The following is a 27575-nucleotide window of genomic DNA, read 5'->3' as shown; positions in this document are numbered from 1 at the left end:
ACATGTTTAAAATCAATTTTTATTATTCTTTTTTTACTCACTGAAATAAAAAAGACTAAAGGTATCTCAGCATAACGAGACAAATATAAAGGCCACAGAACTGTAGTCAAACCAGTCACAATATCATGCAGCAGCAGCAGCAACGTGCCAAATAGCAATGCACTGAAAATGCATGGAAACTGGATGAGCCAAGCAAAGAAATGGAATTACTAAAGTGTAAATTAAAACACAAAGAAGAGTCAAACGTTCCCTCAATTATCCCGTAAACATACGGAAGCACCATTTTGCGCTAAAAGCGGAAGTGATAGTTAGCTGTTATGCTTTGTTTCCGGTAACAGGAGGTGGAGATTGCGGTTTGTTCTGTGTGTTGGTCTGTTCCTGCATCCTGGTATCTCGGAGCCTCCATCCTGATCTCCAAGTGCCCGGACTGAAAACAGGAAGTGAGTATGAAGCCCGGCCCTGTGTGTGACAGGCAGGAAGGCTCCGAAATGTGGAAGCTCTTGCCCGCTGGCGCTTCAGTTCTGGGGACATTACGGTCCCATTGGCGTCCCACCCTGCGCAAGCCTTGTACTGCACTGTCAGTCTGTGTTACTCGGTGTAGCGTTACAATAGACTTTATTGCTGTGATACACGACTACTGTGTTACTCACTGTGCAATTACTGTTCAGTTGTTTATATTAAAAGTTATTTTTGCTGCATTAGCAAAAGATAGTTGTCATAGTTTTAAATAAGTATTTCACATTAGTATTTTCCTCTAAACTGTCTAAAAATTTAGAAACCATTAAATGAACTAAGCGATTTTTATGGCCAACTGTGACCACCATCTGGACTCCCTGTTTTACCTGGACTCTTCACTAATGTGCTTACAGTTTGCACAAGATTGACCAGTTTTGCACTTTAGCAAATACTTACAGAGATACTGTCATAGTGCAGTTAATTTTCTGCAGTAAAATCTGTTTCTCAAAAGAACAAACAGATTTTTTTATATTTATTTTTTGAAATCTGACATGGGGCTAGACATACTGTCAGTTTCCCAGCTGCGCCCTAGTCATGTGACTTGTGCTCTGATAAACTTCAGTCACTCTTTACTGCTGTACTACAAGTTGGATTGATATCACCCCCCCCCCAGCAGCCTAACAACAGAACAATGGGAAAGTAACCAGATAACAGCTCCCTTAAGGTGGCCATACACTATTCGATCTGATCGTTTGGCGAGGTTGCCAAAAGAGCGAATCTTAACCTGATATGCCCACCAACGGCTGGATGATATCGGGTTAATCAGAACGTTCTGCCCTTGGGATTACAATGCTGCGAACGGGCACCAACGGGTTGCACCACCGTATCAACTAGCCGATGCGGTCCTGTATTGAAGAAAAAATTAAACTTGCCCGATCCATATCTGGGCGATTATTGGCCTGATATCGATCAGGGGGACCCGTTGGGAGCACCGATATAAGGGCAGATAAACTGTCAAATTGGTCTAAAGGACCAATATCAGCAGCTTTAATCTGCCTGTGTATGGCCACCTTAACATAAAGATAACAACTGCCATAGACGCATAGATTTTTGGACCGTGTGTGGAGTGTCCCGACATTTTCCGTCCGGCGGAGATCGGTCGTTTGGTCGATCGGACAGATTTAATTTTGTCCTGACCGTCCCGCCGGAGCCCATTGCACTCTCATCGTAATCCGATCGTTCAGCTTACGCTCCGATATAGCCATGCCCGTTAGTGGCATATCGGGGCAAGATGTCGCCAAAGGAGCTGATCTTTGCGTCTAACTATGGCCAGCTTTAGAACAGCACTCAATAGTAAAATTCAGGTCGCACTGAGACAGATTCAGTTACATTCAGTGGGAGAAACAACAGCCTGACAGAAAGCAGTTCCATCCTAAAGTGCTGAATCTTTCTGAAAGCACATGGCCAGGCAAAATGACCTGAGATGGCTGCCTACACACCAATATTACAACTGAACTTGCTGGTTCAGGAATTAAATTTTATATTGAAGAATGAATTATTTGTAGTGTAGACAGTGTGATTTAAAAATAAAAATCATGACAGAATCCCTTTAACATCTGTTTGTATAAATGATTGCACCGTGTTTATTTTAATAAAAAGAAATTCTCACTTTAGCATCCATGTGTATTTATTTTATGCATATTTATGCTGGAGGTAACTGAACAGTTCCAAAGCAAATGCTCTCCCCTGATTGCCAATAGCAATCCCCTTTCTATTTACAGTTACACTCCTACAGTGGTGTGAAAAACTATTTGCCCCTTCCTGATTTCTTATTCTTTTGCATGTTTGTCACACTTAAATGTTTCTGCTCATAAAAAACCGTTAACTATTAGTCAAAGATAACATAATTGAACACAAAATGCAGTTTTTAAATGAAGGTTTACGTTATTAAGGGAGAAAAAAAACTCCAAATCTACATGGGCCTGTGTGAAAAAGTGATTGCCCCCCTTGTTAAAAAATAACTTAACTGTGGTTTATCACACCTGAGTTCAATTTCAAAGGTTATAAAGGCATTTCTAAAGCTTTGGGACTCCAGCGAACCACAGTGAGAGCCATTATCCACAAATGGCAAAAACATGGAACAGTGGTGAACCTTCCCAGGAGTGGCCGGCCGACCAAAATTACCCCAAGAGCGCAGAGACAACTCATCCGAGAGGCCACAAAAGACCCCAGGACAACATCTAAAGAACTGCAGGCCTCACTTGCCTCAATTAAGGTCAGTGTTCACGACTCCACCATAAGAAAGAGACTGGGCAAAAACGGCCTGCATGGCAGATTTCCAAGGCGCAAACCACTTTTAAGCAAAAAGAACATTAAGGCTCGTCTCAATTTTGCTAAAAAACATCTCAATGATTGCCAAGACTTTTGGGAAAATACCTTGTGAACCGACGAGACAAAAGTTGAACTTTTTGGAAGGTGCGCGTCCCGTTACATCTGGCGTAAAAGTAACACAGCATTTCAGAAAAAGAACATCATACCAACAGTAAAATATGGTGGTGGTAGTGTGATGGTCTGGGGTTGTTTTGCTGCTTCAGGACCTGGAAGACTTGCTGTGATAGATGGAACCATGAATTCTACTGTCTACCAAAAAATCCTGAAGGAGAATGTCCGGCCATCTGTTCGTCAACTCAAGCTGAAGCGATCTTGGGTGCTGCAGCAGGACAATGACCCAAAACACACCAGCAAATCCACCTCTGAATGGCTGAAGAAAACCAAAATGAAGACTTTGGAGTGGCCTAGTCAAAGTCCTGACCTGAATCCTATTGAGATGTTGTGGCATGACCTTAAAAAGGCGGTTCATGCTAGAAAACCCTCAAATAAAGCTGAATTACAACAATTCTGCAAAGATGAGTGGGCCAAAATTCCTCCAGAGCGCTGTAAAAGACTCGTTGCAAGTTATCGCAAACGCTTGATTGCAGTTATTGCTGCTAAGGGTGGCCCAACCAGTTATTAGGTTCAGGGGGCAATTACTTTTTCACACGGGTTTGGATTTCTTTTCTCCCTAAATAATAAAAACCCTAATTTAAAAACTGCATTAAAAACTGCATTTTGTGTTTACTTGTGTTATCTTTGACTAATAGTTAAATGTGTTTGATGATCAGAAACATTTTGTGTGACAAACATGCAAAAGAATAAGAAATCAGGAAGGGGGCAAATAGTTTTTCACACCACTGTATTTAGATTTTTACAGAAACAGGTACCTGTTATTCATTAACCTTTATAACTTTATAATACACAAAAGCCATGAATATCCTGTAAATTATATCCTTATAAACGGTGAGTTCTGATGTCATCAGTTATAAACTGTGAGTTCTGATGTGAGTTCTGATGTCACATGACTCACTGAAATTTGTGTATTATAATAAATAAAGTACCCCCAGTTGTAAAATATGAGGATATTAGAAGTTACCTCGGAGTTCCATGACCCGTATAAAACCACTCGGCCTTCGGCCTCGTGTTTTTATATGGTCATGAAACTCCTCGGTAACTTATAATATCCTTATATTTTACAAGAGGGGGTACTTTATTCACTATATATTTTTATTTTTAAATAGCTGCTGTTATCCTGTGCTGTACTATTAATGTATTGTAGAAATGCACAGTGCTGCAAATGCAACTAGCACTCTTTAAATAATTAATGTGTACATCTATCACCCTACAGGCTTACTGGCATTTACAGAGTTAAAATGATTGTTCTGTTAATTGCAAGCTGCTGTGAGATGAAGCCGGTTTATAAGGCCTGCCTTGCTTTGTTGCTGTTAAACTTACTCAAAGTATATGTATTATCTATCAGACACATACTGTAAAGTTTTGGAGGCATCCAAAATAAATGCATTTACCTTCAAATATAACTACCAGGATACCTAAACACAATTAGTACTATATAGGGATGCACCGAATCCACTATTTTGGATTCGGGGCCGAACCTCCGAATCCTTTGCGAAACATGCGGCCGAATACTAAACTGAATTTGAAACCTAATTTGATCACCCTTGGGTGAGAAGGGTGATAAATAACCGCACAAAAGTTTGGAGAAGTTGAAAATAAACTATTTAACATAATACTTACAGGAGGCAAATCCATAGAAAAAGGTAATGTGTAGTTGCCTTTTAAAGAAACACTTCTGGCCTTCTGCCATTCTACATGTCAACTGTATGATGTGCCTCTGGGTCTCACTCTTCATACCTGAACCCCATCACATGCCATTAATTATCTAAATTACTTTAACTAGGGTTAAGCTATGTAGAAACGACACCCTCCTTTTACCCCCATGCAAATAAGCAGAAGCCTATTATGCAAGGGGAATAATATGCCCATCAGGCAGTCTATTAATTTACATAGCAAGCTCCATAGTGGAGTAGCTTCGGTTTTACTATTTAGCTTAAACAAAAACTATATATTTTTCATCATTAAAACATAGGGAAAAAGTATGTTCCTTACAAGCCCTTTTAATGAACTAAAAGTGGGTATACTGTCCCTTAAACAATGCATAATCAAAAAACAGGTAGAATTTCACAATCTGCTTTGTTTCCTCACAATAAGCAAAACCTTTGCATTAATACTGTTGCTGATTTTTTTGTACAGATTAAGTATGAGCACAGATGAAGAAGAGTCTGGCACCGTAAAAATACAAACCAGAAACTCTCTGACACTCACACAGGACCTTGACGGAAACATCATTCTCCACTGTCCCCAAAATGGTATATATCTCTTACAATTAAAATACAAAAGGGGAGGGTTGTGGGTGCACTCCAAGGCTAAGTAAAAATGTGTTTAAATACAATGAAAGTGCTACTGATTTGGCCAATTAATCGATGCACATTCACTGGTCCCCTGTCTCATAAGTAATTCAGTATATATGCAAGTGCATGTATTTACAAAAACAGGTTTTTAGTTACAAAGTTATGATCATAAAATTGATAAGCCACCATGTCAAGGTGTGTACCCACAACCCTTCTCTCTTACAATTAATACTGCTTTTTTGTATGGGTAAATCAAAGATATTTTTTTTTACAATTCATAAGAAAGTAAAAGGTCATCCTACCATCAAACTCTTCCATAAGAATTTTGTTTACTATAGGGAAATACTTATCCTTGCACAGATTTATGGCATTTCATAAACACAATAAAGTGAGGTGGAGGTTGGGTTTTTTGGAGAAACTTGTCAGGAAAAATGTGCTGTCTAGGTGTTGCAATAAATTAAGCCAAGTAATACCTTCATAAAATATAAGAAATAATATTATTAATAATATTCCATTAGGCATATTTATTATGACCAACTGATGCTTGTTTTTCAGATTAGGGGAAAATATATTCACATGGTGCATTTCATTATTTCCATTTCCACCTAAATGTAATTTCACCTCTCAATTTTTGAGTTGCATTGAGTAGGAGGAACAACCTACTTGAAAACAGTTCCATCATGAAGTGCTGGCACAGGATCAGGCAAAATGACCTGAGATGGCTGCCTACACGTCAATATTACAAGTAAAAAAATATATACTTCCTGGTTGAGGAATTTGATTTTATATTGTAGAGTGAATTATTTACAATAATAATACCACACCATAAAAATCATGACCGTATATTTTTAACTGTTTGTTTTGGCTTTAATCAAGCCAAACAACATATAGTGGTGGTCAGAAAGCTCTCCAATTCTGCTTCTAACAGCTCTCCATAGTGATCTAAAAAAAAATGTGTCTCTGTGTAAAATGGTAAGGGGTAGGTGCTTTCTGATTACAGAGACAGTGAAAATGCCCTGTGTGCTAAATCATTTAGTCAAGCACCCAAAACTATTGCTGTCCTCTTGCATTAAGAATAGTACAGATATGGGACCTGTTATCCAGAATGCTCAGGACCTGGGGCTTTCCAGATAACTGATCTTTCTGTAATATGAATCTTCATACCTTAAGTCTACTAGAAAATCATGTAAATAATAAATTAAAACAAATGGGCTGGTTCTGCTTTCAATAAGGATTAATTAAATCTTAGTTTGGATCAAGTACAAGCAACAGGTTTTTTTTTATTACAGAGAAAAAGGAAATAATTTTTAAAAATTTAGATAAAATGTAGTCTATGGAAGACAGCCTTTCCGTAATTCGGAACTTTCTGGATAACGGGTTTCCAGATAACGGATATATCACACCTGTACTGCCAACTTTCAGTCAAAAAATGCTATTAGAATATTTTTAAGATGAAACGTGCTAGTACCAGCACCGTTACATGTTTCTCATGCAAGTCATTGGGAGGCACCAATTTAGGGCCTTTCTCTGCTAGCTCAAATACAGTGACTGGTGTATTGTGTGCCATCAGTCTAAGGGATTTGTTTTTACATAAATGTAAATAAAAGCTTAAGCTATACATTTCTGTTTGATTGCTTGTAGACTCACGACTAGATTCTGAACACATTGTTGGTACTCCTACAAAGAGGATTTGTTTGTCATCTGAGCATGAGCACAGTGTTACTGAAACGACACCATGCATATCTGTTGTTGCACTCCCATGTAAGTCCTTGATTATCTAATTTGGTGTGTGTGTATTAATGTATATATTACCTATGTATTTATTAGATGAGATGGGGAGGTAAATAAATAAATATTGAGAAACAATTTATCCATAAATGTTTGCTGTTGTGTGGAGGATAATTAAGGGTATGCCACCATCATAACACACACACACACACACACAATCAAATACACTGGTTCTGAATCTTCTAGAAGACTTGAATCGTCTTACTTATGAGGGCACAGAATGATACTCTTGCATGATAAAATAATCAGCATGATAAAAATAAAAAATCTTTTTCAGAATTGCAGTAGGTATGGCATAAATATGTAGTTACCCAGAGAAATTCAGACTCTCATACTGCGAATTATCATTCATGCACATGTTCTATACATGCAGCATTTCCCATGATCTGGGAGTTATCTATAGCCATTGCTACTGTTTTCTTTTTGTGTCTTTTCTCCAAAAAATCATAACATGCTTTGATATGTTGACATTGTTGATATGGTATACCAAAATATCAGCTATTAGGAATAGTATTCATCCTACAGTAGGCAGATAAATAAAGAGTATGTAGAAGTTCATAGTAAATATATATATATATATATATATATATATATATATATATATATATATATATATATATATATATATATATATATTATCCCATGTATGCAAAACTTTTCTCACATATTTACTTACTGTACTTTCCGCACATATTTCTACTTTAGTGTCAGAGAATGATCAAAGTTTTGAGGTGACCATGACTGCTACCACTGAGGTGGTTGGGGATGACATCAGTGAAGACTCAATTACGCAGATACAGGTATGATTAAAAGCTAGATCATGTGATTTTAATATGGGGAAAAAGCATCATATACACTGATAATGCTTATTGACCTTCACCCACTTACCTGTTCATATGCCTTATGAGGCAAACCTGCATTGCATTAGAACAGAAAAAAGCGATGCATGTTCCTGTGTCCAATTATGCATCAAGAACCTTTGATTTACTAGTGCTGACAAAGCTTTAAACTCAGCGCCATATTTTCAAACATTCAGTCTATTTCTATCTTGCTAGATCTCTCATCAGTGCATGATATTGGAACATGCTTTCCGAGGGGTAGAACTTTGAGATCAATCAAGTGGAATAACATGAAAGGTTAGGTTAGACTAAAAGAAGCCAAAAGATATTCTATTGTGTAGTAAATGCAGTGAAATGCAGCAGAAAGCAGTGATCAGCAGAAATACACTCTTTCTTGTCAATATACAAATAGATATCTACAAAATGATTTACAAGAAGTACAATAAAGCAACTCTATGCATAAGTATACACCCCCCTCCAAGTCAATATTTAGCAGATGCACCTTTGGCAGCATTATAGTATTGAGTCTGTGTGGATAGACTTTCATCAGATTTGCGCATCTGGACACTGCAGTTTTCCCCCACTCCTCTTTGGCAAAACTGCTCAAGCTCTGTTAGGTGGAGACCGTGAGGGAGCAGCTACAAATTCTATATTGGATTGAGATCTGGACTCCTGACTTGGCCATTTCAGGACTTTAACATTGCTGTTCAGATGTTGTGTAGGATTTGCTTTATTATGTTGGTGGGTGACAAATATCCTCCCTAAGCTCAGGTTTGTTGCAGACTGCATTATGGTTTTGCTCCAGGATTGCTTTGTATATGCTATATACATTCTATCTTCTCCCTAAGTCTTCCAGGGGCTCCTGCTGCACCCCCACAGCATGATGCTGTTCCATCACCACCACTAGTTGTATGTATGTATGTATGCATACTCTCCAGTCTCAGCCAGAGTCCTGTAACGCCTTCAGAGTTGTTATAGGTCTCTTAACGGCCTCACTTACTTGAAAGTATTGTAATACAGTATTCTGTGTTGCAAGGAACGGCATAGAAGCATTTGAAAAGTGGTTATAATTAAATATTCCAATATTTGTGATTTTCATTGTATAAGCAGAGTGTATATTTAGTTCCCCTCACACTAGGAAACTGACAGCATTCTTTACTGCCTAGAAATACAAACCTTGTTTATTTTACCAGCTGCCAGTGTTGCTGCATATTAGTCAGTATTCATATAATCCTAGTTACTCCTTTTGAGCACAAATATAGAAGACAAAAGGACTGCAGGTGCTCTCAACAAAGAGATGTAGAGCAAGTAAAACCATCACAGGTGAAGGTACACAAAGTCTTTGATCATCACCCACCCATCCAATGTAATATCCAAGAATCTCTTTATTTGCTAAAAACCACACACAGTATCACTACTGTCTTTTCTTAACTGTTTAAACAGTATCAGCCTAAATACTTTATATGGACATATCCTTATTTTTTTGGAATGCATTATTTAGTTTTGTCTTCATTGTGTTACTAAATTGGATTTTATATACTTTTTTAAGATTCTCCAAAATGAACACCTCAATGACATTTCACCCTCAGACAATGAAGAGGCTTCAGAAGTAAGCCGAGCCTGGTTTACAAGCAAAGAAGACAAATATTCTCTTACCAACAAAGGTATTTTGTGATATTTGTTAGGGTATTAAATTAGCATGAATGGAGTTATGAATTTTTTTCAAAGAATGTGCTCTCTAAATTGTGTGGTTGTGTGTACACATTTTATGACACCAGCACAAAGAACAGTGCAGTGCAATAACTTTGGATACCTACAAGTATGTTTTTCTTTTAGAAATGCACACAAAAGAAAATGTTTTGCTTAGACAGCCTACAGCAGGGGTGTCCAAAAGGTAGATCGGGATCTACCAGAAGACCTTTAGCTGGTGATCAGTAGATCTCAAGACACTGTCAACCAACAGCTTGTCTAAATCAACCTTCTGTAAAAATTGAGATATTTATTCTGTTATGGTTACATAAGAAATAGTTAATAATAATAAATATAATAATAATACAATAATATCATATTAATTTAATAATACATACATAAGTTTAGCAATATAACTTCTATCAATGTATTATTTAAGCAATACAGAATTCTAACAATGCTATTATGGATGTAGATCATAATGGGACAACAGCACTAAAAGTAGACCCCGCATTAGTAAAGTATGGGCATGCATTCAAATGAATAAGTTATTAACTTATTAATTAAGTTTATTACGTTTTAATTTTGTACCTGGGCAGTTGTGAGAGTTTTGTTTGATAAGCTGGGCAACGGTGGACCGAATAACCAAATATAAAAACACTGGGTAAACATTAATTCTTATTCGCCAATCATATATTACCAAATTAAATTCATCTAAGTCTTCAATTCAAATACTTTGTAGTAGTGTGGGTGTGAGCAGTTTTGGGGTGGATGATGACCTGCCATTGAGTTATTTTTTGTTTTGCTCAATATACTTTGCTAGTCACTCAATCATTTAGAAGATCCAAAGAAAACTGTAGCACACCGATCAAACTTGTCTTGTGAAGAAAAGTGTTTTTATTGGCTCACGGCAGACATAAAGTTTGGCAACGTTTCGGGCCACGCAGGGCCCTTTATCATTTAGAAGATCATACAGTTCATATAGGAAGTAAACAGTGTAAAATTGGTGTATCTATATGACCAGTTTCAGCGGGACTTACAAATTTATATGTGTACAGTGGCCCAGCGCCGATTCGTACCTTAGGGCCGCCTGAGGCGGCTCCTGCAATGCCGCCCCCCCTCGCCGACTTACCTGTCGGGAGGGGAGGCAGGAACACTAATGCGGAGAGCGCAATTGCGCTCTCTCGCATTCGTAAAGCCGAATTTCCGGTTGGGGAGGCAGGAACACTAATGCGGAGAGCGCAATTGCGCTCTCTCGCATTCGTAAAGCCGAATTTCCGGTTTAAAAACCGGAAATTCGGCTCTTAAAGGTGCAGGAGCGGCTTTTTGCCGCCCCTGGAAACCGCTCCGGCGTTGCCGCCTGAGGCGAGCGTCTCAGCTCGCCTCATTGGCGGCACGCCCCTGCAGTGGCCTATCACTGGTCTTAGAAGGACAAAATAATTTTGACCTTTTCTGCAATGTATGAAATAGACCTGTGTCCTAAGTGCAGCAATTTTGAGTAGAAAATAAAATAAACACAAGTAATGTATATTAGAAAGTACAAGCAGAAAAGTAAACCTTTCCTTTATCCAAAGGCTTAGGTTTCCTCTGCTGTTTTCAAAAGTGCAAAAGTGGAGCTACTCTAACAGCTTATATTTTTCTTCTTAAAGGACATAAATGGAAACAGGGGATGTGGTCTAAGGAAGAAATTGAAATCCTGATGAGCAACATTGATAGGTACTTAAAGGTAAACATTCATTTTATATTTTATTTATTCAGTAAAATGTTGTTGATTGGTAGATGATAGTGACAGAGTATTTTGCTGGTTCTAGCAGTGTCAATAAAAGTTATAATTTACCTTTCATACCCCACTTTTATGGGTAAATACCTTTCCTAAACTGGTCCACAATGGGTAGCAGACCAATTATCTCCTCAATTTTTTCTGTTTTTTCTGGACAAAATGTAACTGATAACATCTCACTCATTTTTACTGAGGTTTCACTGTGGAAACCTTAAGAAGGGGAGAGATAAAATTAAAGGTTAATGGGCAAGCAAAATTGGCCAAACGAAAAGCAGGGGTGAGTAGAAGAAGTGTGAGGAACATTATAATGGGGGGAACAAAATCAGACTCAGGAGATAACTGATATGGCTGGAAAAAAGCAAAAGTGGTTAGAAAATAATGAAAACACTGGGAAGAGAGTTTGAGGAACAATTTAAGGTACAGAAGAAAATAGGGGAACTCAATTTCAGGAGCAAAAAAATAGTAGAAAATAAAGCGGGAGAGACAGAGGACTATAATATTTAAATTACTAAAGAGAATGAAAGACAGAAGGGAGTAAAGAAGTTAGAAAAATAGAACGAGTATAACATTATAAAGCATTAAAGTAATCCTGCAGTTTAATGAGAAGGGTTTTGGATGCAGAGGGATTATAGCATGAGTGCATTAGAAGTGTCTGTACTGAAGTGCAGTTCTTTGGGCTTGCTGTAAATGTGATCTTCAAAGCAGAATGGCAGTAAGCAGTGGAGGTAGTGGGGGGAAAAGACTTTTTATACAGTGGGGGTTTTTTTTACGTAGAGTGAATACCAGGCAATACTATCCATAGAACATGTTTCTAAGGGCTCTAGCAAGTAAAACAAAAAACTTTGTATTGTCCACTGACCTAAATATCTTTGCCTCTGCAGACTCATGATATTAAAGATGCAGCTGAAATTATTTTTGAAATGTCAAAAGACGAGAGAAAAGACTTCTACAGAACGATAGCATGGGGTCTGAATCGGCCACTCTTTGCTGTGTACAGAAGAGTTCTGCGCATGTATGATGATCGGAATCATGTAGGAAAGTAAGGAAAAGAGAGCTTGTAGCATATTCAACCATTCCTTTTTGTAGTCCCATGTAACTAAAAGCATACTTATATCACTTATATTTGATTGTTTATATAGTCAAAGTGTATTTGAATTAAAGGGGCTCTTCCTTTTTTTATTTAAGTGCTATAAGTTTTAAATTATATTAACTACAAACAAAATAGCGAATTTTTGCTAGGCACAAACAAATGCTAGAGCATCTTTGCTATGAAATGCTTGCACTGCCAAAGTAACACTTGAGAAAAGCCGCCAGCGTTCGGCGCCCAGGGTCTGACTTCGCATTTTTGGGAATTATCATAGTGGTAGCGAATTTGCTCCTGGTGAAGTGGTGTGATGTGCACAAAGCGGTCGCTGCAGACAATTCACCCTTTAGTAATTCTGCCCCTTAGAGGCAGCCTTCTGCATTTTGTATTGTATTGTGGGTTATATAGAACAGAGTAATAACAATGCTGAGAGGGCTGTTCTCACTGATTTCTTTTTTCAAGGTTTGATTAGAACATTTTCTGTTTCACCATCTGATGACAAAGTAATAAGTCAAAACTCTAAAAAAGACAAGGTTACAAAGACAAAATGTAAAAAGCACAAAAGTAGTGGTGGCCCTTAAAAATACTAATTTTACTTAGGTACTAAAGTATATTGGTTATCACGGCTTTTTCATTAACAGGTTTATGGATCATGCTATATTGGTAATTTTAAATTATAGCGTTATTATACATACCACCTACAGTATAGTGGAGAATAATTAGTTACAGTACTAAGAATTATAGGATGATATTATAAATCAAAGGCAACTTAATGATGTGGTTAGTTACATTCTTTTTCCTTCCTGTTGTAACAAGTATGTACGTTCTATTGTTAAATTCTGTATACTTCTTATACGGTATCTTAAAGGGGTCCTTCTCTCAAAACCTGCATTCAAAGCTATACTGGCACGTTCCTATAAAAATCATAGGAACGTGTCCATTTAAAGTAAATGCTGCACCCGGAATCGTTCCCAGAAAAGCCACCCTCAGCCCCGCGAACATGTGTGCTTCCAACCTGCTGACACTACTAACAGATCTTCTGAGTTGCTTCAGTGACGCTGGGCTGGGGGGCAGAGCGATCCTTCCATAGGCTGAAGTCCTGTTTTCATTCGTAATCAGCCTATGGAAGGATCATCCCATGCCAGCATCACTGAAACGGCTTCAAAAGGTCTTTTAGCAATGTCAGAGAGTCGGGTGAATGCAGGTTTGCGGGGACTAGGGGAGGTGTTGCTGGGGGCTTTGAGGGGAATGATTACGGGTGCAGCATTTACTTGATACTGACACGTTCCTATGATTTTTATAGAAACGTGTCAGTATCGCTTTAAGGTTTTCTAAGCAACTTTCCAATATACATAAATTACAAAACTTCAGTAGTTTTAAAGTTATTTGTAAATGTGCGGCTGTTTATATTGTCTGCACTCCTGGCTTGGACTCCTGAAACAATGTTTTGAGCCAGCTGGTTAACAGATCTGAAGGAGAACTAGCTCTTGAAATTAAATTTTCTTCATTATGAAACTGTTTTGGGTTGTTCCCTTTTAACACCTGCAGATTATCCTTTATGTTCCTAGAAATTTGTATGCCCACAATATGGTCATGTCAACAGCAAGCCTGCTTCAAGTAGCAGTTGCTTCAAGTAACAACTACTATCATTTGTTTTACAATGTTTTTTTCTGGTGTAATTTGTATTTATTTACTGAAAGGCTAATGTTTAATTTTGTTGTGCAGGTACACGCATGCAGAGATCGAGAGACTTCGAAAGTACGTTTTTCTCTTTAAATATGTATTATGCTATTTCAAGAACAAGTTTACTGTATAAATGTATACACAATATCAGCCTCTGCATTTTCATTAATAATTAACAATGTGTAATATGTTTTGTTTTGATTTTTTTAAAATTGATTTTCATTTTGCAGCCTGAGAGGGAAACATGGGAATGATTGGGCTACTATTGGGGCTGCTTTGGGCAGGAGTGCCTCTTCTGTAAAAGATCGTTGCCGACTCATGAAAGAGACCTGCAAGACTGGTGTGCATGCTCAATTTACTTCTTTGTTTTACTAAAGGAAATGCAAACCCTTAAACCAAATTAATGGAAAAGTGATATCCTGTGCACTTCTGCAATCTACAAATTTTTTTCTTAATTTTGAGGTATCGGCAGTATTTACACTGCTATTACAATTCTTTTGAAACAAAAGTGCCACCTGCTGCTCACTTCTGGCAACTAGACAGTCAGCATAAAATTACATTTGGGGGCAAATTTATCAAAATGTGAGTTTAGAGCTTAATAAATGAAAACTCACCCACGTTCCATTCATTCTTATGAGATTTTTAGAATTGTATTTATTAACGGGTGAAAGAACTTACAGTTTGATAAATACAATTCTAAAAATCCCATAGGAATGAATAGAACGTGGACAAGTTTTTATTTATTAAGCTCTAAACTCACATTTTGATAAATCTGACCTTAAGATTCTGATAGGTGATATAAGGATATAATACATCAGCAGCAAACAACTGCTGTTTGGTATGTGGTGAATTTTACACAAGAAAAAGAAAGCTTTACAATAGGCAATCTCCAATATGTTTAATAATAAAAGATGTATGTGCTCCAGTACCATCTGCACTCCTCTACCAATGTGTTTTCCCCTTCTAGTGGAAAGCATAGCACCTGTCAATGACCAGTGCTCTGCTTACACAGAAATAGTTTTGTGCTGACACCTACAGAAAGTACTTGCACATTTGATCAGCACAATAAAAGCTAATAATAAAAATAATTGTAATAAAAATAATTGTATCACTATTCAGTGTTTTAAATATAGGCTAACATTTGTCTACACTACACTCAAAGGAGAAGGAAAGTCACTTGGGAGTGCCAAAAGTTAGGCACCCCCAAGTGATTTTAAGTACTTACCTGAAACACCTAGACGGTAGCGATCGATTCCTTCTTCTTCTTTCTTTGCATGGGTGCTCATGTGCAGTATCAAGAAAAGCCAAAGAAGTTGCCTTTCCCGTCATACTGCGCATATGTCCGCCCTGAAGAAAGCAGAACAAGGAAGCTGATCGACTTGGGTGCTTTCTGGAAGAACCCCCGGACCGGTGCAGTTTTCTGCTGATAGGAGCACAGGCCCAGGGTTTCAGGTAAGTATATACAATCACTTGGGGGTGCCTAACTTTTGGCACCCCCAAGTAAACTCAGCCTTTCCTTCTCCTTTAAGTCTCTCTATGTTACATAATCCAAGATTGCAGCACAAGCTTCATGCAAAAGCCTTCAAAATTGCACTTCAGTCAGATGTTATTTTTAGCCGAGATATTTTCTGAGGAATTCAGCAGCTTTTCCCCCTGGCATTATATCATCAATTCTGAGTTGTCTATGTGCATTGCCAGCATTGCACATTCAGACAAATAAGTGTTTTCAACATTGTGATACTTTGCCAGTCACTTTAAGCTTCTGTTGCTGTTCAAGGAGCTCACATATTGTATGATCACACCCAGATGCCAAACTCTGCTTTTGCCTCAGCTGTGAAAATGTAGCTCCTTCCTTAAGATAGCTACGCCTGATAGGCCCACAATAGGCAAAACCATTAGTGACTGTTGCTTTGTGTGAAAACTTGTAAACTTAAAACTTTGGGTGAAAGGAATTGTCATCTTAAAGGACATGTCAACCCATTGTTTATTTTGCCTAATAAAAGAAAACAATTCTAAGCAACTTTGCAATTTGGGTTGTCACTAGAAATGGCCAGTGAAAAAGTATGGTTCATCCCAATGTTATTAATATGGAAAAAAGATAAATATATATATATTAGAAATGTACATTATTTGGATAAAATTTAATCTATGTGAGACAGCCTGTCTGTGGGTTTCCAGATAACAGATCCCATACCTGTAATTGTGTTTTCTTTTATTAGGCAAAAAATGTTTTTTTGGGTTGACATGTCCTTTGATGACAAAAGGCAGTAAGTGTTTCAAGTGAACTGCTGTTTCTTTTAGAAATAGATTTAACCTGTTCTAATCACCCTACATTGCTTAAATTGCGACTGCATTTCCAGGTGTTGTATAATTCTGTTGTAGTAATGTATATTTTTAATCTGTTAATGTGTGTTTTATGGTTGGTTTATCTTAAAAGGAAAATGGACAGATGAAGAAGAGAGAAGACTAGCAGAGGTTGTCCATGAACACACCGGAACCGATGCGGGAGATATTGTAACACAAGGTGTGTCGTGGGCTTCAGTGGCTGAAAGAGTGGGAACGCGATCTGAAAAGCAGTGTCGCTCTAAGTGGTTAAATTATTTAAACTGGAAGCAGAGTGGTGGCACGCAGTGGACCAAAGAAGATGAGTTAAATCTTATCCTCAGGTTTGTTATTAGAGTAATAAACACTGAAGATGCTGTTCCAGATTACTGTAATTTCTTATTACTTTAGCCTTAAATCCAGATTTCAAGCTACCAGAATGATTATTTTTGTATACCTACAAACAATATGGTTCATATTACATGATGAAAATGTTTCTCACATGAGAAATATATTCTGCCTATGTATAAGGAATGCTTTTAGATTTTCACCCTTTGACAGAATTAAATATGAGTGTATCTTATAGTGTGCATATATTAATATCCTTAATGACATGTTCGTCATGTACAAATGTATATATGAAAGAGAACTACCATTTTCTATTTCTAGATAATGTTCTTGGAGAAAGCATGATATAGAACAAAATGTATTTTGCTTGTTCAGGGCATATTTAGATAATTGTTCATTACTAATTTAAACAATACAGATAGGACTGCAAATTGAGGAATTGATTTCCAGGATATTTTTTTTGCATTTATAATTATAACTAATAATAACAACAACCCTGATGTGCTGACTATTATGAATTTATGTATGTATAGCGCTACTTCTGTATGCAGTGTCCAGTTATATCTTAGATTTTTTTGCCAGTTGCTTTATTTGAATGAAATATGGATCCGGTAAAGCATTTATCCCAGTTCAGCTTTCCAATTTCAGTACCTGGTAAAAATCAGGTCCTGTTGCTAACCTGAGATTAACCAGATGTGCGCAATCATTTTCATTTGGGAAAATCACCTTTTCCAGGGTAAATAAGTAGAGAAAGTCTGAGCAAGTTGTCTTTAATTTTCTATTTGACTTTACAACACCTTTAAATATGACGTTACAACTATTTTCCCATTTAAAAATGTGTGTGGCATTGTAACCGACTGGATATCAGATCATGTATGCATTTTTTTTTGGTGGCTGAACTTTCAAACACTAGCAATATTCTTTTTAATATTTGTTAATATTTGTCTTTAATTTTATACCAGGTTAAACCATGCATGAAATAAATATATATATATATATATATATATATATATATATATATATATATATATATATATATATAATAGATATATGAACAACATGGATGATGCATATGCTGTATGTCTTATGTAGTATCTTATTTTGTGAATGCTTTTTTATTTGTGACCCCTCTAGAATTTCAGACCTTGGTGTTTTAGATGAAAATGGTATAAACTGGGATATTCTGGCAGAAGGATGGACCAGTGTTCGGTCACCTCAGTGGCTCAGAAGTAAATGGTGGACAGTCAAGAGGCAAATTGCAAATAACAAGGACGTGTCATTTCCTGGTAAATTGTTGCTGGACTATTTTAAATTTATATATAGGTACATTTGCAAAAATAATCTTTTTAAAAGAGACCATTACCTAGTAATAAATAACGTTGTTATTAAATTAATTTCCCTTAAATAGACTATAATTTGTGGGGGATATAACTTGCTGAATGTGTGGGCAGTATAACTTGCTGAATCAACAAGAAAATCACTAGGATTATTTTCTCTGTATATTATTGGTGGGCAGACTTAGGCAGTCTGATATAAGTGTTTGGGTTTGGTGTATGCCAGGATACCTTTCTGAATGCCTGAGGTTTTTCAGGTAAAGAATTTTTCCATATGTTGGAGCACGCCTTAAGGCTATTAAAACATTTAAACTAAAACATAAAGGATTGATTTGTTTTTCGGATTCATGCTTAATTTCCAATTACATGCTATTCTCTTAACACAGAGAAAAAAGCTAATTTGGTAAAAATGAATATTTGTTAAATAACTTACCAATAAATATGGCTAGAACCCCTATTTAGCCATATTTTATATATATTGAACTTGTCCCAGGAGTTTCCCATCTTGGTTTTGTTCCTTTGGGCAGCTGTTGAGAAGCTAAGTTTAGGGGTTGTTGCAAATCATCAAGTAGAAAATGAGGTTTGTCATAAGCTGATGCTACAGGGCTAATTATTAAATTCTGATTGTAATTGTGCTGGTTTCTATTAATTATTTACAATCAACCTTTAAATTGTAACATTTATATGATGTATATTCAGTATATTGTTCGTCGGTTCCTAATCTCAATAACAGTAACTGACAGCAGCACAGAGCACGGGGAGCTACTGGGGCATATTTGGAGGCACAGATCTTTACTGCTAAAGGGCTGTGGTTGCCTTGGTCTGGCATAGAAGCCCAAAACATACAACATGTCTAGCCTACTTCTTTAGTTAAGCTATAGTTTTCCTTTAACATTGATAGCTTTAGGAAGAGGGCAAGCCAAAATACTTCATTCTTTTTGATTCTGTGCTGACCTATGGGTTTGTGTTTAGTGCTAATTAAAGGGCTAATGCAGCTGCATGAAAACCAAGCAACACTCTTGGGTGCTCAGGAGCTGGAGAACAAATCTGATGAATCAAGCAGTAACTCCAGCGTGCAGCACGTCCAGATCAGAGTAGCACATCTGGAAGAGAGTGCAGGCCTATCCCAGAGCTCCATGACAGCCTTACAGATTCCTGTACAGATTACACATCTTTGTAAGTAATGACACAGAATTACTTTGTAAAAGTAGTTTAGAAATAAACTCAGAGAGAAATAAACATGACAAATGAATAGTAGTTGGTAGAGTGAAAAGTCAGTAGAGAATAGTAGTGGGTAGAGTCAGTAGGTAAGTAACCATATTAAAGGGGGTCATTTTTTAGGTAAGCATTCTCTTTTGTCCTCAATACATATTGAAGTATTAGCCTTGAAGGCAGTTTTTCTTGAAAATCTTGTGAGACCTCTTTTATTCTCAGAAACGAGGCAGTAATTGTTGCTATTTTTTCAGTGACGCCATCACAAATTCTGGAACTCTGCATTCCAGTTAGCTTACTGCTTTTATCTATACAAGGAATGTAAACAATTTTATAATAGTAATGTCTGAGGATAGATGTACACGTGTTTGCAGGTTTCAGTAGTAAACCTTAAGGCCTGGGCATTGGTTGTGAAAATCATGTGAGGCTTAATTGGGGGGAGCTTCTAATGGTGTACTAATAATTCATCTTTTTAGAGGTGTGGTTCTGAAATGATAACTGAAAAGCCACAAAAAATAAAACTAATAAAAAGCCTATCAACCTTCCTAATATAACATATAACAGGTAGGTTTGGCAACTGAGAGTGTCTGCAGAGCAAGTTGCTGATAGTAGCATTGGGATCATGATTTAATTAAACATACTACAGGTATGGGATTCGTTATCCGGAAACCCGTTATCCAGAAAGCTCCAAAATACAAAATGGTTGCCTCCCGTAGACTCCATTTTATCCAAATAATCAAATTTTTTTAAAAATGATTCCCTTTTTCTCTGTAATAATAAAACATTATTTTGTACTTTGATCCAAACTAAGATATAATTAATCCTTATTGGAAGCAGAACCAGCCGATTGGGTTTATTTAATGTTTAAGTGATTTCCTAGTAGACTTTTATTAAAACCAAAATGTAAATTTTTAGAGAGCAGCCAATGGAATGCTGATATACAAGGAAGGGTGGCTAAGGGGTACGTCTGTAGAGATCTCAAACAAATACATGATTTATTGTGTTGACTACAAAAACAATCTACCATTCTAGCTATGCATACAAAGGGTAAGCCTAACATCTCTTAAAGGGGTTGTTCACCTTTAATTTAATTTTTAGTATAATGTAGAGCAGGGGTCCTCAACCTTTTTCACCCGTGAGCAACTTTCAGATGTAAAAAGTGTTGGGGAGCAACACAAGCATGAAAAATGTTCCTGTGTGCTGCCAAATAAGGGCTGTGATTGGCTATTGGTAGCCCCTATGTGGACTGGCAGCCTACATGAGGTTCTGGTTGGCAGTACATCTGGTTTTCATGCAACCAAAACTTGCTTCCATGCCAGGAATTAAAAAAATAAGCACCTGCTTTGAGGCCACTGAGAGCAACATCCAAGGGGTTGGGGAGCAACATGTTGAGAGTGATATTCTGAGACAATTTGTTAATGGTTTATATTTTTATTATTATTTGTGTTGTTTTGCTTTTTTTTTTAGCACCTCTCTAGGGGGTCTGGTTTCTAGGGTCAAAGTTATTTTAGCAACCATGTATTAGGTTGAATAAGACTGGAATATGAATAGGAGAGGCCTGAATAGAAATATTAGTAAATAAAAGTAGTAATAACAAAAAAGTTGTGGCCTTACAGAACATTTGTTTTTTAGATGGGGGTCAGTGACCCCCGTTTGAAAGCTGGGAAGAGTTAGAAGAAGAAGAAGACCAATATTATTTTTAAAAAAAAAAAAAAAATGAAGGCCAAATTGAGAAGTTGCTTAGAATCGGCCATTCTATAATATATTAAATATATTACAAGTTAACAGGAAGGTGAGCCATCCCTTTAAATTTAGCCTTTTTTAAAATATGCCTTAGTGGTGTAAATGATATGCGAAAAGAAAATCAGAGAACCGCATCACTTTATTTGTCAATGTTAAAAAGCACCGTGGCGTTATGGGCCTGATGCGTTTCAGGCGGTTGCTCCCTTCATCATAAACATGTAGTGTAAATGATGAAAATGAATGTTGCCCATGATAAAATGTCATTCTAAGCCACTATCTGCTATAATAAGCAGTTTTTGTCAATTATAGCCTCTTCTGCTCCAGCCTCTCCTTCGACTGACACAGAAACCATAGCACTAAACTGTGGCACACTACAGACATTTGAAATCCTTCCTGTAAGTATGCGTGCGTCTTTTTCTGTTCTTTTGCTGATCTATTTTAATAAAACCCTGATGTTATTTAGTTTAAAATGTATCTTTATCAAGCATGCCCAGACTGAGACTCAGGTCACAAAAAGGAATTGTGCTGGTGCAACTGTGTAAATGCTATACAAAAACATCCTGCTGCAAAACATTCTCTCTAATTTCTTAACAGAGTAGGGGAAATAACCCAGTACCAAGCGGTGGCATCTGGTACATTAATGAAAGTATGGATATACATAGAACATTTTTTTGCACTCGACAATTTGTGCAGGAGCCGTGTCCCTCTGATGCAGCTCAAAATGTAACCAAAGACACCTAACGGTCTTTGTCCTGAAGCCTAAAAAAATCACCCTTATTCATTATTTCCTAACATTTTCACAAAACATACAAGAAACACAATAAAAGGTAAACTGTGTTCTTTCATATTGGTAAAAAATAAATCTACATCTGGAAGATCTGAATAATCTTCTTTGTCTTTAGTCATTCTACTTACAGCCAAGTGGGACCACAGGAACCTTCATTCTTCAGACAGGTTCCAGCCAAAGTCTTCCATTAACACTAACTTCTAACCAAGCAGTGACGCTTCCATCAAACTCATCTCCAGCATCACCGGAACAAATCATTGTGCACACCTTATCTGTGAGTAAACGTCAAATTATTATTATTCTTTTGTGTGTTACTGGCCCTATTACTTTATTTCAGCAAATGCTTTGAAGTTACCAGTTAAACTGTTTTATGGTGTGCTTCTTTTTAATGTGAGATGTCACTTTGAGCTTTTTGAAACTAATTTGAAGGTGAACTGCCCCTTAAAGGGAAAATGTACAAACACTTTTTCCAGTTCAGTTAGTTTCAGATAGTTCAACAGAAATAAAGACTTTTTTTCCAATAACTTTCTATTTGTAACTGTTTTTATAATATTGAAGTGTAAAGTTTAATTTTTCACCTTCTAAAGCACCTCTGGGAGGGGGATGCATTGATACATTTCTTATCTTTGTCCCCACTGAGAAGAATCCCCGAGTTTCATTACAGGCAGCTGTTACAATTAGAATTAGATGCTGCTGAGAAATGTATCAACTAGTTGTAGTAAATTGTAAAATTTCAGAATTCTCCTGAATCACTGAGCTGCCAGACTAAAACACTAGAGACAGGAACATCAAACTTTAAACTTGAATTTTGGGAAAATGGTAAAAAATAAAAGATGGAAAGCAATTGATAAAAGTCTTTGTTTTTGGTGAACAATCTGAAAACAACTCAACTGAAAACTGTGTGGAGGTGGACAACCTTTTTTAAGGGTCAGGGCGCACGCTCAGATTCGGGGATATAAGTTGCCTGGCGACAAATCTCCTCTTCTTCGGGGCGACATCGGAAAATGAAGCACTTTCAGTGCCATCCCGTCGGTGATTTACATTCTAGCCGGTGGGAGGCAGTTCGGGGAGATTAATCGGCCGAAGAAGAGGAGATTTGTCGCCGGGCGACTAATCTCCCCGAATTTGAGCATGTGCCCTGACCCTAAACCAAGCTCAGTTGCTTTTGTTAAATATTTGTACTTGAAAAACACATGAAAAGCAATTTCTCTTCTAACAAACAAGATTTCTATGTAAAGCAACAAGCCCTTACCACTTGTCTAGATACATGTTTGACTCAAATTGTAGGAATGTGCTTCATTTCCTCTTAGTCATTAAGGTATAAGGCAGAAATAAATGTTATTTTAAGCAGTGTTTGCTCCTCTTGGCTGCTTTGTCTCATTGGTTTACTTATAGACTTTACGTAATCCAACAATATCCTAGTAGACTGTTTCTTAGCCCATGTGTAGACTCCCAATTTTATCTTCTCCTTTTATTATCTGGTTGGGCATTGCCCACACATCTAGCAGACTAGTTCATACATAATGTTGGGCTAGGGCTGCACTGAGCCATGTATGAGTCATGTAAGAGATCAGTATATGCAATCAGATTCAGAGTGTATGGATGCAAACTGAAAAGTGTTTGTCCTGAACCCACAAGGAGAGTTATACTATAAATGTTCAGTAAAAGTTTACACCTGCTCAATTCTTTCACAGATAGTATCTTAGAACAGGTATTATCAAGTTCATCTCCATGCCTTTCTATCATGGTTTATTCCAGATATCACAGGACATATTTCATACTAGTTTTTATAATACATATATTCCATTATTTCCTAGCCAGAACATCTCCTAAACAGTGGTGAGAATATTACAGTTCACTGCCATACGCCGGGGATTATAATTCGCACTGTGGCTTCTGAAGACATGACTTTACCTCTTATTCAAAGAGAGCTTTCTGCTGATTCAGACTTACATATGGACAATCCTCAGGGTGGTTTGGAAGTGAACTCTTTTTCTGGGCAGATCCAGCCTGTTGATATTGTGCAAGACTCTGGGTATTTTCGAGAGCAATCTCTAAAGATAAAATTCCGAAGGTCCCTGGATTTAATGCATCAAGTTGTGGATGATAAAGGGGTGGACATAAAGCCAGACAATCACAGTCAAATGGACCTGGCTAGCTCCTGTATGAAAAAGGTAAGACAAAGGAGTTATTTATCAAAGCCCGAATTTATCTCAATATTTTCTGCTACAAACTCTGATCAAATCCGTTCGGGGTTTTTACGCTTATTTATTAAATTTTCCCGAAAATTTGCTTTGCGGAAAAAAAATTATTTTCACGATTATTTCTGATTTTTCATCCAATTTTGATGACCATTTCAGATTTTTCACCCCAAAAGATTTTTGCCTGAAAACTCGGGGTATTGCACGAAACCCAGTGTACATCAAAAAATCATTGGGACTTCTCCATTTGACTTATATCCAACCTCGACAGGTCTGGGATGCTGGATTCTCAGATTCTGACTTTTCCATCCTTGCGGTTTAATAAATTCCGAAGTCTGATCACAATTTTTTTTTTGTCATTTTTGCATTTGGAGTTTAGTATATAACCCCCAAAGTGTTCTTGCACTTGGCCAAAAGGAATTTTAATAGTAGATGAGAAATGTGGTAATTGGTATTTAATTTTTTTACTTGTTTCCATTTAAATAATATCCTCTCAATAAAAAAAAAGTAGGGGGAGGTTATTTTTCTGTCCACAGTAATATTGCAATTGTTTTTTGCTGGACATGTACTGCCCTCAGCAGCTTGGTATCCATATACCTGCCTGTAGGGTGAAGTCATTACCTTTTTTTTTTATAGGTCCTGAATTCTTCTGTCATTGAGGAACAGACTAGTCCGTCTTCCATTGCTAATGAAGGAGTACTTATTGTCTCATCACTACCTGGTTACATCCAGACTGAAGATGATATTGATGGAGAGTCTGTACTTTCTCTTACAACACTTGCAGGTAATTGAAATGTATATAATAAAGCAAAGGAAGCATACACAGGTTTGTCTGTCATCTTGCCAATTCTTACAGTTTTGTGATATTTCTGGTACAAAACTGTGCAGCAGTATTATATAGCAAATAAGCTTGTTTTTCCATTTGTAATGGTATAATATAAAGAAAGCAAAATTGGCCATAACTTCTGATGATCATACACAGGCAAGCGCCAAACAAAACTCAATTGGAAAGGCCCTATATAACTAGAAATCGAAAAAGGTATAGTCTTCATTTCATTGAAGCTCAGGGGAAGGATGAGGGTCACAAAAAGAAAGAGGACTACATTTGGCTGCCCAAACACCAGTTTAACATGAGTACCAACGCAACAGTTAGGGACTACATTTAAATGAAAACAAATTTTCAAAAAAAACCCCTGAATCCTTAGAGAAAGTTTAGTCAGAATACCAAACCAAATCTTAATTTGCATATGCAAATTAAGGGTGGGAGGGGCAACACATTTACTTCCTTGTTTTGTGGCAAAAAGTCACGCAATTTCCCTCCCTGCCCCTCATTTTCATATGCAAATTAGGATTCGGTTCAGACGGGCAGAAGGATTCGGGCGAATCTAAATCTTGCTGAAAAAGGCTGAATTCTGGATTCGGTGCATCCCTAAAACAAATTGTAACTACTGAAGTAGAGGGTAGAGCATTTTTATATTTGAAAGGTGCCAGAAATATATGTAAAGTATTTTGCATTTTGATCCTCCATAGATCCTATTCTGCAGCACCACGGGAACAGATCACACCTTAATGACTCTTCACTAGATGGCCCTTACTCAGATGACTCAAAAGATGTTGAAGATCTATAAAACGGACACCAAAATACATTCCCATCCAGCTCACTTAAAGGAACATTTCACTGTAAAATGAAACTGGGTAAGTAAATAGGCTGTGCAAAATAAAAAATGTTTCTAATATAGTTATTTAGCCAAAAATGTAATGTATAAAGGCTGGAGTGACTGGATGTCTACTTGATGGGGACCATATTGGACATAACTGTTAGTTTTTGTATTTAACCTGTGTGTTTAGAATCAAGAAGTGAACAGTTATGTCCCATATGACCCCCATCAAGTCACTAATTGGTGACTGACTTGTAACAGGTTAGAAAGCTGGAAAGAGGAAGGTACTGGCTATTATGTTAGACATCTGTTTACTCCAGTCTTTATAGACTCAAATTTTTGGTTAACAAACTATGAAAAACATTTTTATAATTTTGCACAACCTATCGATTTATCCAGATTTGACTTTTACACTGAACTTTTCCTTTAACGTTTCTAAACACTACATTGTGTATTACCTGCACCACATACACTGTGTTCTACAACCTGACTGTTACAGAGAAATCATAAGCAGACTTTTCATTTCCTTCTTACCTTTTTTTCAGATACAAATTTGTAAATGGGTTCACTTTCTGCACACAGGGCAGCCCAGGCCTTCTTTGGACTGTTTCCAAAATACAAAAACATAATTGTATGCGAGCTGTAAAATGGTTTTAGTTTTAAAAATATTCTTTTCTTTTTTTTATAACAATTAAAAAGTGTTAAGGGGAAATTAAAAAGAAAGTTTAGTTCTTTTTATGCTTTATATTTTAGAATCAAAATAAAAAAAAGCATAAAAAGCCTTTTAATGGTGGCATGGGGAAGAACATACATGGGGCCATTGACACTGGCAGTTTTATATACGAGACTGCTGGGGCTAAAACTTAGTGGTTACATTTCCATAACCCTGTACATCAGGTGGTACATTATATCATGCATTGTAACTGAGCTGCAGCAAAGCAGAATTACAGTCATTTAGTCCAGTACTAAAATAATTTCCTCTGTCCAAAGCAAGTTCTTCATCTTTCTATAGGAAATGTAAAGGCAAAGTAAAATCAATGACATTTTGATCACAATTGTTTGTAAGCTGAGCTGGCAGAAAACATACAAGTTCATGCAGGCAGCAACATTTCTGATATGTATATAGATGCTAAAAAGAACTACAATTAGCTTGAAGCCTATTTATCATGCTATGTAAAATTCTTAATGTTGAAGCAGCAGTGTTAAATGGTACATTTATAATGGTGTGCATTTTTTTATGCTGCTTGAATACTATATTTGACAACCAATGAAATTCAGGCGGTTAAAAAAAGCATTGCATTAAAGTACTCATGGATATTTCTTTTAGCATCATTTACATTTTATGCCCCCTTCAAACAGTTGGATTGTACCAGAGCTTAGCACCAGAACACACATCTATACAGACATTCAGACTGCCTTTGTGACTGCCTAATGTGAAGTCTGTAGCACTCAGCACAATTCTGGGCATTTAGTCACCCAGACGATTGATAATTGGCCACAGACAACTGCTTGGAATCTCTACTAATTTCAGTGTTTCCAAGCAACAAATACATGACTATTACAATACTGGAAGCATTCATGCAAATATTGTGCCATTTTAATTTGTTTCCATTTATAACACTGAGGCTGATTGTACTGTCCATTTTGACCACTGTAACGAGGCATAAACCAGCAGTGAGCAGATCATCATTATTCACCTATCACTGCTTCCCATAGTCGCCCTTCAGAATGATGTTTAAAGGGGGTGTTCACCTTCCGACACTTTTCAGTTCACTTGGTTTCAGATAGTTTGCCAAAAATAAGGACTTTTCCCAATTACTCTCTTTCTATGTGTGACTGAGGGGGTTAT

General features: G+C 37.0%; 1 protein-coding gene and 1 long non-coding RNA gene across 2 annotated transcripts; one reads left to right on the top strand and one right to left on the bottom strand.

Moving 5' to 3' along the window:
• The first annotated feature begins 290 nt into the window (after positions 1 to 290).
• Positions 291 to 27575, top strand: dmtf1.S (cyclin D binding myb like transcription factor 1 S homeolog). Its single transcript, XM_018255741.2, has 17 exons — positions 291 to 440; positions 5101 to 5216; positions 6900 to 7019; positions 7752 to 7846; positions 9435 to 9549; positions 11224 to 11300; positions 12236 to 12393; positions 14164 to 14196; positions 14352 to 14461; positions 16559 to 16787; positions 17926 to 18077; positions 19098 to 19301; positions 21390 to 21475; positions 21983 to 22141; positions 23685 to 24041; positions 24705 to 24852; positions 25599 to 27575. Exons 2-17 carry the CDS (start codon positions 5108 to 5110, stop codon positions 25694 to 25696), a joined length of 2250 nt encoding a protein of 749 aa, XP_018111230.1. The 5' UTR covers positions 291 to 440; positions 5101 to 5107; the 3' UTR covers positions 25697 to 27575.
• On the bottom strand, positions 21050 to 23954 carry LOC121402181. The gene is made up of 2 exons (XR_005966658.1): positions 23821 to 23954; positions 21050 to 22139 (listed from the first exon to the last, which is right to left on the bottom strand). It is a non-coding gene; the product is annotated as an uncharacterized LOC121402181 (long non-coding RNA).

This window comes from Xenopus laevis, chromosome 3S (assembly GCF_017654675.1).
Source record: "Xenopus laevis strain J_2021 chromosome 3S, Xenopus_laevis_v10.1, whole genome shotgun sequence".
NCBI classification, from domain to species: domain Eukaryota; kingdom Metazoa; phylum Chordata; class Amphibia; order Anura; family Pipidae; genus Xenopus; species Xenopus laevis.
The sequence above is the reverse complement of the archived record's forward strand: the minus strand, read 5'-3'. Positions and strand labels throughout refer to the sequence as shown.